The 16,759-nt window shown below is 39.7% G+C and overlaps 1 protein-coding gene across 3 annotated transcripts in view; it reads left to right on the top strand.

Annotated features, from left to right (window-relative positions):
* Nucleotides 1-15,826, top strand: part of amotl1.L (angiomotin like 1 L homeolog) — a 79,097-nt gene extending 63,271 nt beyond the window's left edge. For all 3 annotated transcript variants that reach the window (XM_018244691.2, NM_001127867.1, XM_041580787.1), the window contains 7 exon segments: nt 1,421-1,566; nt 4,344-4,493; nt 7,830-8,020; nt 9,163-9,288; nt 13,110-13,354; nt 14,161-14,427; nt 15,391-15,826. In XM_018244691.2, the coding sequence (XP_018100180.1) occupies nt 1,421-1,566; nt 4,344-4,493; nt 7,830-8,020; nt 9,163-9,288; nt 13,110-13,354; nt 14,161-14,427; nt 15,391-15,500 (1,235 nt within the window). In that variant the 3' untranslated portion in view covers nt 15,501-15,826.
* Nucleotides 15,827-16,759: the final 933 nt, after the last annotated feature.

The following is a 16,759-nucleotide window of genomic DNA, read 5'->3' as shown; positions in this document are numbered from 1 at the left end:
GCAGGGCAAATGCACTGCCAACATATAGAACATATTAGTTTAACACTTTCAACTTTTATGTTTAATCCCCCAGAACATTTAACAGTTCATGTTTAGGGCTGGTTCACTTTTCAGTTAACTTTAAGTATGTTAAAGAGTGGCTAATTCTAATTAATGTTGGTCTCCATTTTTTCTTATGTTATAGTTTTTGAATTATTTGCCTTCTTCTGACTCTTTCCAGCTTTCGAATGGGGGTCTCTGACTCCATCTAAAAAAACGAATGCTCCGTAAGGCTACAAATGTTTTTCGTAAGGCTACAAATGTTATTACTCTTCTTTCTATTAAGGCCTCTCCTATTCATATTCTTGTCTCTTATTCAAATAAATGCATGGTCATTAGGGTAATTTGGACCCTAGCAACCGGATTACCAAATTTGCAAACAGGAGAGCTGATGAATAAAAATCTAAATAACTAAAAATCCACTAATAATAAAAAATGAAAACCAATTGCAAATGGACTCAGAATATCCCTCTCTACATCATACTAAAAATGAACTCAAAGGTGAACAACCCCTTTAAGGGATTTAAATTTTACTTATAGTATGTTTTAGTGCTATTCTGAGACTGCAATTTTACAGTTGGTTTTAATTTTTTATTGTTTGTGTTTTTTTGAGCTATTTTACTTTTTTTCAGCAGCTCTCCAGTTTGGCATTTTAGCAGAAAATTACCCTAGCAACCAGGCAATGGTTTATTTGAGAAACTAGAATATGAATAGGAGATGCCTGGATAGAATATAAGTAATAAAAAGTTACAATGACAATAAAATTGCAGCCTCCAAGTGCAGTTGTTTTTTGTCTGATGAGGTCAGTGAAACCCGTTTGAAAGAGTCAGAAGAAGAAGAATGTGAATAATTCAAACACTATAAATAATTTTAGAAAAAGTTGTTGGGAATTGACCATTATATAACATAATAAACGATCCTTTAAAGTTAAACTGCCCCTTTAAATTCCTTTAGAATCAGTTAGTGCGTTTGTATTATATTTGTGTGAGTTCAGGGGCCTTTCAGGGGCTGATGTTCTACTGTATATATAATAATTAGATATTAATCGTATGCCTGGAATATAATGTTCCAACAAAATGTGAATAGTGAATATGTTTATCGCCTCTCAGTGATTCATGACATACACCCGATTGTTTCCTTCTCCGTTCCTTTGTGTTGTGGTTCTGGGGTTCAATAAAACAAAGGGCCGAGCGCTGGTTATTGCTGACGCTCAGCAGAGTCTGGGGTCGTGAAACAGAGAGGTTCTGTAGTCACCTTCACATCTGCTGCTTCGCTGTTTTCTTTTCTCCACTGGGAGCCAGAGGTGAGCTGGCCGCATTCCCAGATTCCATGAGACGTTCCGATAGAGCGACTTGTGTTCTTAATTTCTTTTCCTTTCTAGACAAAGAGCACTTCAAGGAAAAGGAAAGGCTGGAGAGGGAATTGGCAGCTCTGCGGACAACTAGCGAGGATCAGAGGAGACACATTGAAATCCTAGACCAGGCTCTGAATAATGCCCAGGCCAAGGTGATCAAACTGGAAGAGGAGGTGAGACTGGTCATGTTCAACTGCTGAAAGCTTAAAGGGATACTGTCATGGGAAAAAAAATTTTTTCAAAATGCACCAGTTAATAGTGCTACTCCAGCAGAATTCTGCACTGAAATCCATTTATCAAAAGAGCAAACAGATTTTTTTATATTCAATTTTGAAATCTGACATGGGGCTAGACATTTTATCAATTTCCCAGCTACCCCATGTCATGTGACTTGTGCCTGCACTTCAGGAGAGAAATGCTTTTTGGCAGGCTGCTGTTTTTCCTTCTCAATGTAACTGAATGTGTCTCAGTAGGACATGGGTTTTTACTATTGAGTGTTGTTCTTAGATCTACCAGGCAGCTGTTATCTTTTGTTAGAGAGCTGCTATCTGGTTACCTTCCGATTGTTCTGTTGTTTGGCTGCTGGGGGGGAAAAGGGAGGGGGTGATATCACTCCAACTTGCAGTACAGCAGTAAAGAGTGATTGAAGTTTATCAGAGCACAAGTCACATGACTTGGGGCAGCTGGGAAATTGACAATATGTCTAGCCCCATGTCAGATTTCAAAATTGAATATAAAAAAAAATCTGTATACTATTTTGAGAAATGGATTTCCGTGCAGAATTCTGCTGGAGCAGCACTATTAACTGATTCATTTTGAAAAAATTTTTTTTTCCTATGACAGTATCACTTTAAAAACTTCACTTCCCTTCATAATAAAGTGACCTTGGGATTATTGTTGGTGCTACAGCAGCGCTGTTATCTCTTCTACACAATGTGGGACACCTACAAGAACCATTTGTATAAATGGGCGTTGCCATATTGCTTGTCGCCACTAAGCATTTAAAGAGGTGGTTCACATTTAAATGAGAAAAAAAACCCTAAAAGTGAATATGGTTAAAAATGGCATATTTTATATGCTGAACTTCTTGCACCAGCCTAAAGTGTCAGCTTGTCAATAGCAGCAATGATCCAGGGGGTCACCATCTTGGAAAGTGTCTGTGACACTCACATGCTCAGTGGGCTCTGAGCAGCTGTTGAGAATCTAAGCTTAGGGCTCGTCACTAATTATCCAGCAGAAAATGAGCTTCCCCTGTAATATAAGCTGATGCTACAGGTTTGCTGATTATTAAATTCTGATGCTAATTGCACTGGTTTCTGTGCTGCCATGTAGTAATTATCTGTATTAATTACTAATCAGCCTCATATTGTGACATTTCTATTCTATGTGTACTGTATATTGTGAGTGGGTCCCTAAGCTCAGTAAGTGACAGCAGCACAGAGCATGTGCAGTGAATCAGCAGAAAAGAAGACGGGGAGCTACTGGGGCATCTTTGGAGACACAGATCTTTACTGCTAAAGGGCTGTGGTTGCCTTGGGCTGGTACAGAAGCACAAAACATCATGTACAACATTTCTAACTACTTCTTTAGTTAGGATTTAGTTCTCCTTAAAGTTAACTTTTAGTATGTTACAGAATGGTTAATTCTAAGCAACTTTTCAATTGGCCTTCATTATTTATTTTTTATAGGTTTTGAATTATTTGCCTTTTTATCCCAACTCTTTCCAGCTTTCAAGTGGGGGTCACTGACACCATCTAAAAAACAACTGTTCCATAAAGCAAATGTATTGTTATTGCTACTTTTTATTACTCGCCTTTCTATTCAGGCCTCTCCTATTCATATTCCAGCGTCTTATTCAAATCAATGCATGGTTGCTAGGGGAATTTGGACCCTAGCAACCAGATTGCTGAAATTGCAAACTGGAGAGCTGCTGAATAAAAAGCTAAATAACTCAAAAAACACAAATAATAAAAAATAAAAACCAATTGCAAATTGTCTCAGAACATCACTCTCTACAAAGGTTAATTCAAAGGCGATCCTTCAACCCCTTTAATCCCTTTAATAGTAGTGATAAATAAAATCTATGGTGAGTGCTTCATCCAACAGACGTGTTGTTGCAGCCTGCCGACAGATATAAATATATAATATACCCATATAAATTGTAAGGAATGATACTTCACCTTTAAATTTAAATTTAGTATGATGTAGACATTGATATCCTAAGACAATTTGCAATTGGTTGTCATGGTTTATAGATTTCTGTTATTTAGCTTTCTGCTCAGCAGCTTTCAAGTTTGGTATTTCAGCTGTTTTCTGGTTGCTAGGGTTTTTATTTCTAGCAACCAGGCAGTGGTTTGAACGAGAGACAGGATTTTGACTATGAGAGGACCTCAATAGAAAGATAAACAATAAAGGGTAGCAATAACAACAACTTTGTTGCCTCACAGAGCAACCGTTTTTGCTGCCGGGGTCAGTGACCCCTATTTGAAAGCTGCAACGAGATTTGGAAGGTAAATTATTTATAGAATATAAACAATGAAAACCAACTGCAAAGTTGCTAAGAATAGGTCATTCTACAGAATATTAAAAGTTAACGTAAAGTTGAACACTAAGGGGACATAGTGTGAGAATTAAGGAGACATTTGCTGAAAACCCAGCTTGAAAGTCAGGCTGAAATTTGTAGTTAATATTTATTTGCTGTTCTAGATATTCTTGGATCACCAATACATCAGTTTTCCTATATATGCACCCATTGGGGGAAAGTTGAACCAATGCCATGGGAAAGTATAAATAATGCCCAGGAGAATGTTCCTTTATCTTTAGTGGTTGAAGCTGACTAATGGCCGTTAAAGACCACTGGGGGTCTGTGAATTGCTAGCCATGCCCGGCTCCATCAGGATATTCCATATTCACCAACAATGGGCTTCACTTCCTTTGTTTGTGTCCTTAGCTACGCAAGAAACAAGTTTATGTAGAAGAGGTGGAAAAACTGCAGCAAGCGCTGACCCAGCTACAGGCTGCGGGGGAGAAGCGAGAACAACTGGAGATGCGACTTCGTACCCGGCTAGAGAGAGAGTTGGAGTCGCTAAGGATGCAGCAGGTACTTGGATTCTCTGTATATCCATGTCATGATGGGGCTTTCCTGCCTATAACTATTGTTAGGTCTCACCCATGAGCCATAGATTCCCTGGCACTGCAGCTCATGCCAACTGCCAACATTATATCGTAGGAGTATATAACATTATTATATATTGGGGAAGGTACCTTAGGTCTTGCCCATGAGCCATAGATTCCCTGGCACTGCAGCTGGCAGTTGGCTTATGCCAAATGCCAGAATTATATTGTAGGAGTATATAACATTGTATCAGTAATGTGCCCACTTCTAGTAACCCACAGCAGCCCACCACTTGGTTGTTTTCACACAGCTGCCTGCTGATTGGTGGCTTCGGATTGTTAGTCATGTAGCAGATGTACCCCTACATATATTATTTGAGGTGACAGTTTAAAAGGTATATCAAAGCAAAGTGTTAAGCTGACCTTATCTGCTCATTTGGCAAGTGAATTATTTTTTTCTGATTTGGCCTCTCATGTGCCTGGATCTGAATATTAAGCTCCTGGGCCAACGATTGGATGATAAAAAGGCAGAGAGAGACTTTTGCAGATTTGGTGTTTGGCCATCAGGATTTTTCTAACCCACTGAGTAGATATCTGCCAGATAATGTTCCAGCAGGATGGCCTCCTATATATGTGTGTTAATAAACTGCATGGTCTGGAGGGGACAAGTCAGCAGTTTTTAAGTTAGTGAATCTGTTCAAAGGCAATAGCATATTCAGGCCCAGTGCTGCCCTAGGCACCGCACCTGCAAGCGTCCCCGCGTGACATCAGAGGATATGACATCACAACGTACCGCACATGCATGTGACTTCACGGTGCTACGTTAGATGGAGCTCTATCCTCCACCTCTGCTGCAAGATTTAATAGGAAACATCCGGCAGCAGGGGGTCGTAGGTAAATACTCCCCTGGCTGTAGGGGGTCAGTTATGGAGACCTGGGGAAGAAGTTCAAGAGCACTAAGGGTTTCTCATTCAGGCAGATCTTCTTCTCTGGGTCTGGCTGCCCTGCCCCAATGTCCTTTGCTTCTCCCAGGCTTAGGAATCGGAATGATGAGCAGTTTAGGGGATCTGTAGGTGTCTCCCCAGCTAAAATGCAGGCAGCGCTGTATTCAGGAGGCTGGGTGCTCAGAATCAGAGGGCACAAACCTGCGGCCATTCAGGCAGGGTTTAAAGTGGGAAAAAAAAAACTACAAAATTATTATTCTAAACATGTATTTTTAGAGTGCCAACATATTCCGCAGCGCTGTACCATAAATGAGTTTATACAAAGAAAATACAGAATGACATACATAGAGACCAGTAACCGATACAAAAGGCAATGAGGGCCCTGCCCAAAAGAGCTTACAATCTAAAAAATCCCTAATAAGGTCTGCGCCAAATCCATACAGTAATTGCAGATATAAATATGAGCAGTCAAGAGTTGGACAGACAGAAATCTGAAGTTGGAATGACAGTTGATATATTTTTACAGTCCCTAAACTGATTTCTGTACTGGGGATAATCTCGATAGGTCTTGGTACAGCCCATGCCAAAAAATTCTGCTTTTCAGAGAGAAAAAAAGGGGGGAGTAGAGATGTTAAGCGTAACCTAAAACCAACATTAAGTGCTGAGGAATAACTGGGTTTCTATGGCAACCACAGTGCAGTTATATTTAGAAGGAAATAATCTGTAGCAAGCTAAGGATTTGGGAATGGAGCTATTAGTCAAATGAAGCTGCATCTGAAAGTCTGTTGTTTCTCCTCTACCCAAGCGGTGTTATGCTGGTTCCGTATACTGGATACACCAAACTTTTTTTAAAGGGGTAGTTCACCTTTAAATGAACTTTAAGTATGATGTAGAGAGTTGTATTCTTAGACAATTTGCAATTGGTCTTAATTTTTTATTTGTGGTTTTTGAGTTTTTTAGCTTTTTGTTCAGCAGCTCCATATTCCCCTAGCAACCATGCTCTGATTTGAATAAGAGACTGGAATAAGAATGGGAGAGGCTCGAATAGAAAGATGAGTAATAAAAAATATCGATAACTATTAATTTGTAGCCTTACAGAGCATGTGAATTTTTTTAGATGCGGTCAGTGACCCCAGTCTGAGAGCTGGAATATTTCAGAAGAATAATTTAAAAAAAATATACAAAAAAGAATAAATGAAGGCCAATTGATCATTTGCTTAGAATTTGGCATTCTGTAACATACTAAGGGGGTTATTTACTAAAATCTGAATTAATAAAAACCACGACCAAACTCCCTTGCCCTTTTTTAGCTTATTTATTAATAGAAATCGGATCATGGAAAAATTTGATAAAATGGAACGAAAACTCACTTTCACAAATTGCTCAAATTTTTTGGCTTCTTTTCCCGAATCCCTTGGAATTTTTGGGGATTTAGCCGGAAAACTCAGAAAAACTTCACATTGAGAAAGTTGCTTATACAGGACCTCGACAGGTCTGAGATGGCGAATTTTCATATTCGTTTTTTTTTGCAGCATCGCAATATAATAACTCTCGAAAAATTTGAGGTTTTTTTTCCTCAAAAAAAACCCAAAATATAACTAAAAAATTGGAGTTTTCTAGTGGAAAAAAACGCAAATTTTGGAATTTCATTAATAACCCCCTTAAAGTTAATTTAAAGGTGAATCACCCGTTTAAAGGAAAACCTAAGCATATTTTATTTACTGAAGGTGCAGCAGCCCTATAACAGTAAGTTGTCCACAGCAGCTCCCCAATCTTGGCTCATAAAGCCCAGGTTTTTGGGCAGCCAGGGCTTGCTTGCTGCTCTATCTTAATTAGTTTTCATCATTTTTATTGGGTTTTCCAATGCATACAAGAATTTATGTTTTAACAGATCATGTTAAGCACAATAAGATTACATAAATACATATGCTATGCAGATCACATCACTAGAATATACAGTATAATTAATATATATATACCTGTAAATATAACCACGATAACTACAATAAAAAGAAAAATGAGCCAATAGACCCATAAATGAATATTAAATAATATTAAACATAAAACCTCACATGGTGGAATTAAAAAGTTTTATGATGAAACAGAGCCACAAATATTGCTCAAAAATTAAATTAGTTAAATCTGTAACAATTTTAGGATCCACTTGATTGAAATAAAGAGGCCAATTCTGAATAAATCTAATTAGGGTGCTAATTTCGGTTTTGCGGGCCTCTTGGCAGCATAGCTGGTTTAATTGTGATAAAATTTATTTTATGGAAGCGGGATAACTCTAAAATTCAGAACAAAAAGATGGCGTTTTTACTCAAATTCAAATTTTAACTAAATTCCTTTGGACTACTTCCCCTCTCCCGTATCAGCGGCAGACAAACTGTCAGACATCCGGCAGCCCAGAGTACAATGCCCCCATGCTGATGGATCTGCTGCACAAGAAGGAAGAGACTATCTTAGCCCTGGAAGCTGATATGACTAAGTGGGAGCAGAAGTATTTGGAGGAGAGCGCCATGAGACATTTCGCTATGGATGCCGCAGCCACAGCAGCTGCTCACAGGTAAAAGACACGGGAGGCATATGGTTTTATACTGATCACTTATGGGTTTTGGAAATGGGGGAACACAATAAAAGTCACCCTCATGAGCCTGCTGTTGGCTAGCAGGATACTCACTCAGTAGGCCCAGTTTTGCCGCAAACATAGTAGGTGCCCTTTAAATGGGTTGTTCACCTTCACTACACTTTTTTCAGTGCAGTTGTTTTCAGATTGCTCACCATAAACAAAGACTTTTTTCAATTACATTCCATCTTTTATTTTTACCCTACTCCCAAAATGTAAGTTTAAAGGGGAACTGTTACAATTTGCTTCATTTAGTTGATCCATTTCTCAGCAGCATCTCTGGAGTATTAGCAACTATTGTATCAATTCTACAGCTGCTTTTAATGACACTCTGGGATTCTGCTCAGCAGGGACAAAGATAAGAAATGGATCAAGTAAATGTATCAATTTAGAACGGTTAACAAGTCGGTGACCCCCCCCCTCCCAGAGCTGCTTTAGGGCAGGGGCACACGGGCAGATTCGTGTAAATTTAGTCGCCTGGCGACTAATGGCCTCTTCTTTGGGGCGACAATCTCCCCGAAATGCCTTCCCCCTGCCATCCGTCTGCTAAAATGAAAAATCACCTGCGCCAATGCACTTGTGGCACTTCGATTTCCGAAGTCGCGCGAAGTTTCCTCGTGAGGCAACTTCGGAATTCGAAGCGCCATGAGTGCCACTGCGCTGACATTTTCGCATTATAGCAGGCGGCAGGCAGGGGGAAGGCATTTCGGGGAGATTGTCGCCCCAAATAAGAGGCGATTAGTCGCCAGGCAACAAAATCTCCCCTAATCTGCCTGTGTGCCCCTGCCCTTAGAAGGTGAAAAATTTAACTTTTCACTTCAACTTTAGAAAAATGGTCACAAATAGAAAGTAATTGGAAAAAGTCATTATTTCTGGTGAACAATCTGAAAACAACTAAACTGAAAAAAGTGTTAGAAGGTGAACAACCCCTTTAACAGTTTTGCCTAATGTATTTTCAGGAACCCAACCAGCTCCCTACACCATTCATGGCTGCCATTATAAGAGGGTCCATTGGTGCTGTCCAACCCCTTTTACTCTGGACCTATTATATCCTACCAAACCTTTATACCCCTTTATTCCAGGGACACGACCATTATAAACCACTCACGGAGCGGCAGCCACAATGATAGTTCACTGGAGGTGCGGACGTGGCAGGAGGAAGAAGAGATCATTCAGGCCAACCGGAAATTCCAAGATATGGAGCACACGTAAGGTCCAGCTGTCCCTGGATATATATCCATATTCCTAAAGCATTCATTGAAGGGGTTGGTTACCTTTAAATTAACTTTTAGTATGATGAAGAGAGTGATATTCTGAGACAATTTGCAATTGGTCTTCATGTTGTATTATTTGTAGTTTATTTAGCTTTTTATTCAGCAGCTCTCTGGTTTGCAATTTCAATAATCTGGTTGCTAGGGTCCAAATTATCCTAGCAACCATGCATTGATTTGAATTAGAGACTGGATAATGGATAAGAGAGGCCTGAATAGAAAGATGAGGAATAAAAAGTAGCAATAACAATACATTTGTAGCCTTACAGAGCATTTGTTTTTAGATGGGGTCAGCAACCCACATTTGAAAGCTGGAAAGAGTCAGAAGAAGAAGGCAAATAAATCAAAAACTATAAATAAAAGACAAAAATGAAGACCAACTGAGAAGTTGCTTAGAATGAGCCATTCTATAACTTACTAAAAGTTGATTTTAAGGTTCATGTTATGGTTGGATACAAGGTTGTGTCCTAGAACTGGCACTTTCCTGCATCTCTCTGTACAGTACAGTATGAGCCCCTGCTAAGCCCTGTACCTCTCCCAGCCCCCCTCGGGCAGCCTGAAAAAGTGGCTAATGGAGTGTAATTGGCTCCCAGTGTTCCTGTAATGACTAAACAAATGACTTCATCGAGAGGCGAGGGAACTGCTCAGCTCATGTATCAAATGACTGACTTTATTGAATTTTCCTGATGAACTACAAATAAACCTCCGCGCAGTGAATGGGGGAAAATGGCACCGACTAGCAAATGCTGCTTTTTTTTTTTTAGAAATTCATTTTTGCTAGAGTTTGTTCACCCTTAAATTAACTTTTGGTATGATGTAGAGGATGCTATTCTGAGACAATTTGCAATTGGTTTTCATTTTTTCTTATTTGTGGTTTTTGAGTTATTTAGCTTTTTATTCAGCAGCTCTCCAGTTTGAGGTTTCAGCTGTCTGGTTGCTAGGGTCCAAATTACCCTAGCAACCATGCATTGATTTGAATACTGGAATATGAATAGCAGAGGCCTGAATAGGAAGATGAGTACAGGTATGGAATCCATTATCGGAAAACCCGTTATCCAGAAAGTTCTGAATTACGGGAAGGCCATCTCCCATAGACCCAATTTTATCCAAATAATCCAAATTTTTAAAAATGATTTCCCTTTTTCTGTAATAATAAAACAGTAGCTTGTACTTGATCCCAACTAAGATATAATTAATCTTTATTGGAAGCAAAACCAGCAAAAGTTGGAAGGAGTCAGAAGAAGAAGGCAAATAATTAAAAAAAACTATAAAAAGAAAAATATATATTTTTTATATAATATAAATAATATTGTTTAAAATTATAGTTTTCTGGGGAATGTAGTGCCTGGGACACAGTGATTGTCTTTCAGGCAGATAACAGCAGTTCTGCCTTGCTTTATGGTAGTCATTCTAGATATACAATACTCAAGTGCAGCCACATTGCACCAGGCAAGTAATAGCTGCTCAACAAACACCCAGGCTTCCAAAATTATCACTTCATCCCGGCCTTTGCCCTCTCAATACCCTCCTCCTCCTCTTGAAGTAACAGCACCTGGTCCTTCATAAGGATTAATATCTAGTGGGAAGTTGCTGAGAGGAATATTAATCTTACAGGATATTCTGTTACATGGAGGCAGGGGGTGATTAAAGGGGAACTGTCGCGAAAATGAAAATTTAATATAAGCTTCATCATACTGAAATAAGAAATGTTCTAAAGACAATCAGTTAAATATTTTGTGTTGTTTCTGAAATAATCAAGTTTATTATCACTATCCCTCTCTCAGCATCTGTTTCTCTTCATTCTGTCTTCATGCAGCAGTTGGGTGTCAGATATTCATTGACAGTTAGATCCAATATATCTTATAGGGGGGCTCCTTTTGCCTAGAAGATGTATTAGAGCTCACTCTATTAAACTCACCAGACATCATGTCTCTCTACATGTAGGATTTGTGCAAAAGGCAGTTATTTTGTTAGATTTTGTTTGTACTGGAAGTTATTTGAGTGAACTCTAATACATCTGCTAGGAAAGGAGCCCCCCCCCTATAAGATATATTGCATCTAACTGTCAATGAATATCTGACACCCAACTGCTGCATGAAGAGAGAATGAAGAGAAACAGATGCTGAGAGAGGAGTAGTGATAATAAACTTGATTATTTCAGAAACAATACAGAATACATACATTATTGTATTTAGAAAGTTTCTTATTTCAGTATGATGAAGCTTATATTAAATTTTCATTTTTGAGATAGTTCCCCTTTAAACTCAGCATCCAAACCAACCAAAAAACATGTTTCTTTTCCGGGAATTCCAGCCTGCAATGAACAAGATAAACCTAATTAATATTTCATATCTTCCCACCCAGCATTCAGCATGGGAACAGGCCGCATACCTTTACCAGCAAATATGTTTGGTGCCTGACCTTTAAATAGCGGATGCTGTGTGACAGCGGATACTGTAGCTACACGCCAGCACATATTCCGGGAGTTAAGCATTCCGTACGGAGGATTTCCAGTAGCGAAGCTATTTTCATACTCGTATATATATGTGTGTGTCTATATATAAAGCACCTGCAGTTCCCAGCATCCTCTGCAAAAACTGATTCCGGTGTTTAACATTATAATGTCTGACCTGCAGCTGATGAGATTCTGGGAGTTGTAGTTCCACAATGGCTGGAGGAAAGCAAGTAGGCCATGCTTGGTATGAGGTCTGATTTCTATATGCAGTCCCTGTATAGAATTATACAGCTGTGGTAAATGTTGCCAATTCATTCCATGCAGTGATCTATAGCAACCAGTCAGGTATTCCCTTTCTTTATTCTAACTGCCCTAGAGAGAATAAAGCTTATTGCTTATTGGTTGTTTTTGGCTACTGGGCTAAAGCAGATTTGTACACTGCCATTTTTATAAGCTTATTGACACACTGTGATCACGATAAGGAACTAACACCGCAAAGTTGAATATGCACTATGGGAGACCTTTAGTGGGTGCAGCGATTAGCACCTATCAATACTGTTCAGCATTTCTACCTATTGGTGTTTTAGTAGCACTCCAGCCCTTAATAGTTATTAGTTTTGCCTGTGCGTCCTTAAGCAGAATCCAAACACCAATAGCAATGTAATATTAATTATTAATTCATATCTTCAGTGGTTTCTAAATGTTAGCAGTTTTATACTACCAATATCAGGCTTTTTGATTAGTAGCTCTCTTTTCAGAGCTGCTGTATAAGCAACCCTATGCTCAATTTTCTATGCCCAGTCAGATAGAAATGCTAACACAGCAGCTCTAAAAGAGAACTACTTAGCCAAAAGCCTGGTATCAGCAGTATAAAACTGCTAATATCTCAGATGATTGTTTTCTCCTAAGAATTCTCAAGTATTGTATATATATATATATATATATATATATATATATACATATATATATAAATATATATATATACATATATATATATATATAAATATATCGCTGCCAAATATGACAGCACCCTAAAAATCCATGTTAATAATAATATTATAATATATATATATATATATATATATATATATATATATATATATATAATATTATAATATATATATATATATATATATATATATATATATATATATATATATATATATATGCTGTTCCCCTTATATAAAAATGATGGGGCAATTGCTCTTCATTTGCTTTCAAACTCTTTGCTTCCATGAACACTGAAAGCAGCTATATCATATCCTAATTATATAATTTATCGGGCTGAATTTCCTTCCGACAGGATCAAAAATCTGCATGCGAAAATAATTGAGCAGGATGCTATGATTAAAGTGCTCCATCAGCGCTCACGGAAGGATCCGGCGAAAAATGACAGCTCCAGTTTACGCCCGGCCCGCTCCGTACCTTCCATAGCCGCAGTGACTCTGGCGACCGCAAGTACCGGAGTCCATTCGAGGCAGACATCGCTGAGCAGCAATCAGGCGGCCGAGGAGAAGAAGGAAGAGAAAGGCCGCAAGGGAAGTATAGGTAAGCTCCTCAACCTTATTGTTGGTTAGAAATCTTACCCTTGATTATTGGCTCTCGAGCACCTCATTGCTTGTTGCCCCCTTAGATGTTACTCCTGAAGCCCTCATAGTAGTTGAGTCTTGGCTAGACTAGTAGTAATTCACTAGGTTATAGAAAATGAAAAGCCTCTGTAGACGTTGCTGGTTGCTTGGCTACTCCACTGCCAGTTATATCAATGATAGGCCTGTTGATAACTACTTGGCTTCCTAACAGTAGAGAAGAATGCATCTACCATGATAGTTACTGCAGGTCAAGCTCCATTGCTTTTGTATTCCACCAATATGTACTGTATTTTGCCTCTGTGGTTCTTTTGGAGCAGTACAATCGAGTTCTTATGTCAGTGGGTGCCTGGTCAGATGGCAAAGGCAAAGCATTGGCACGTATTTATTTAACAAAAATATCCCGTGAACTACTAATTGTAAAAAGTTAACATTTTTATTAAAAATAGTACATACTAACCCCATATAACCCACCCTACACGTTTCTACCCTCCGGTACTTAGTCATAGGTGTCCTTGGCAGTATCATATAAGTTCTGGGAACTGGGGCAAAATCCTGGAACTCTATTGCCCTGTGCCAAATTAGACTACCCCTCATTAAGGACATTTTTTCTTCTGTATTAAAGCATTGGCAGCAACAATCTCCTAAATTGGCTTATTGCGGTTACTATGCAACCGGTGTGTGCCAACTCATAATGCATCTGGTTATAAAGCTAGCCCTCACCTTACCTATATTGTGTATCTTGATCTATCTATTTCTCATTTGTAGGTCTGCATCAGGGCAAGGACCACCGTGAAATCCCATCTCCTTCCTTGCTGCTTCCCCTGCCATCTTTGTTTATGCCTCCCCCAACACCACCAGTGACCGCATCACATGCCAAAACAGGCAGCAAAGACAACAGCACCCAGACGGACAAGAACCCTGAGCTGTTTTGGCCAAACACTGCTTCGTTCCCAGGCAGGGGTCGGATAAACATGACTCCCTCAAGCAGCCCCTTGCTACGGCACACTGCCAACAAAGCATATGAGAAGCCAGGTAAGCGTGGAAATGGCAAGAGTGGAATCCATGTAGAAATGAAGAGAGTAGGCTTCATTAATGTTACCAAGGCTGCTCTCTCCATATAGCTTTGTTTGGGCAGGTGACTGGCAAAGAGGGGTACTACATGGTGAAAGTTAAATAATTCCTGAGTGGGGTAACTTTATCTGAAAAACCCAGTGGTAGAACAAAACGTTGGCACTACCATGATGAGACAAACTGGGCAGGGAACACTATAGCAGTCGGGAAATCATTGTCAGTTTGGCAATAGGAAGTGCTCAGATTTGCCACTGGGCCCTAGAAATGTTATGGACCCACTTTGCTTGAGGTTATAGCATTTATTATATTTTTTCTTGGACTGAAGAGGGACGGGAAGGAAGCCATTGTCAGGAGCCCATCATGGACTTTTTGCACCAGTTCCAAAGATAATGTGGAGGTCTGTATTGACGGCTCTAAGAAATAAGAAATTGGTGTGGAAATGTTCATCCCATTGCCCTAGGTTAGTAGTCCCCAAACTGTGGGGCTGCCCCTGTATGGTGACATGGAGCAGAAGAGGTGGGGGGATGCTCAACCTGAAGGCCACCTAAAATGAGATTCGGGAATAATTCCTAGTGTTCTTTTAGATACCCCTGAAAGCTCAGCTTTCATCCCATTGCCCTAGATCCTTGGTTCCCAAACTGTGGGGCTGGTTGCCCTGGGGGTGACATGGAGCAGTGGCAGTGGGGGGTTCTCAGCCTGGAAGCCACTTTCAGGCTTGAAGATCTTATGGTGATATATGTGGTGAATAATCTTCTGTTTTAGGTATTCTTGGAATCAATGTTTTCTCCAAGGGGGCTTAAACCAAAAAAGTTGCCCTCTATAAATGTCATTTTGGTTGGATGAAGCTTATTAATTGCTCAGGACTATCTAGTACAGATATGGGAAATAGTCTAATGATCTTCTCATATTGTTGATTTCTCCCAGATAATTCCCCTGTTCTTGGAAAGACTCCCGATCACAGGGGACGAGCCGCCAACACTGCCCACAAGAACGACTTCCCAGAAGCGGAAAACACAATGGAAGTCCTTATTTAAAGACATTTATTGTACAGAAGCCCTCTCCCCTAATGACAGTGCCCTACGGACAAGCCGTGTTGGAGACAGCTAACGGGAAGGTCATGGTTTGGCAAGTGGAAAAAAGAGATGGTGGAAAATGAAAAGCAACAGGCGGTAGCCACAAGTTTTCGTTTGAAAGGCCTTGGTATGTCATTGGCTGGAGTCATGGAGAAGGCAAAGACTTATCCCCATTGTATGGGTTTTAATAATTTGCATGACATTTTATATTTCTGTCCTGCAGCTACATTTCACATTTGTATTGAGTTGCCCATTAAATAAGGCACGACAGCCTTTGACTTAAAAAACGGTCATCGTCTCGCTCACTCTTACTTTGATTGGTTGGTACCTTGCCCAGTGTCAGAACGCTCCTCTTGAGGGTCCACCCAAGAACCTGACACCCAAGGGTTGCTGGGAAAGTGTTGGTATTGGTGACATTTGCTCGACTGACCCTATAGGTCACTGGTTCCCAAATCTGAAATTTGGAGCAGTGGTGGTAAGAAAAGATGGGGGCTCAGCCTAAATCCCCATAACTTCTCCTTTTAGGGGTTCACCTTTATCTTCCTGCCTCTTGTTTAACTAGGCCAGTTTGGTGGCTCTCGGGAAGGGTTTTTGGGTGTTTAAACTCTGGTTCTGTTTTAAGCTGCCTGTATTGGGAGGCAATATTACCTGCCAACTTGGCCAAGTCCATAGCCTACCAGGCCAAACTATCAAATCCATAGCCTACCAGGCCAAACTATCAAATCAGCCCTATTTGACCCACAATGTCTAAACCATGATTGTGCCAATGGAACAGACCAAATAGGGTTTTACCAGCTTAGAACAGTAATGCAGCTCTCACTACTTCCAGAGTGATAACAAAAAAACAATAGACTGGAGAAGGTATCGCATGTCTCTGGCTGACCAATGACAGCAAAGAGATGGACATGACATCACAGTTCCCACCTGGGTGGTCTGTTGTATTGAGAGGTACGTGTGTGTGTATATATTTAGGAAGAGCGAACACAGGAATTTTCCTCTGAGGGTTCCCCCCTAATACTGGTCACGCTCCAGTGCATTTCTCATTTAGTAACTTCTTTACTGCAGAGGGATTAAAGGGAAAGAAATTCTTTTGATATATCGAGTTACTTCAAATTTAGCAAAAACGTACGGCCTTGGGTTATTCTGCGCAACTTTTCAAAATAAAATTACACGTTGTTGATGATTTAAAGGCTATTTTTACTGGTAATTGTAATTGCTAT

This window comes from Xenopus laevis, chromosome 2L (genome assembly GCF_017654675.1).
Source record: "Xenopus laevis strain J_2021 chromosome 2L, Xenopus_laevis_v10.1, whole genome shotgun sequence".
NCBI lineage: Eukaryota > Metazoa > Chordata > Amphibia > Anura > Pipidae > Xenopus > Xenopus laevis.
Note: the sequence above shows the minus strand (reverse complement) of the source record. Positions and strands in the feature narration are given on the sequence as shown.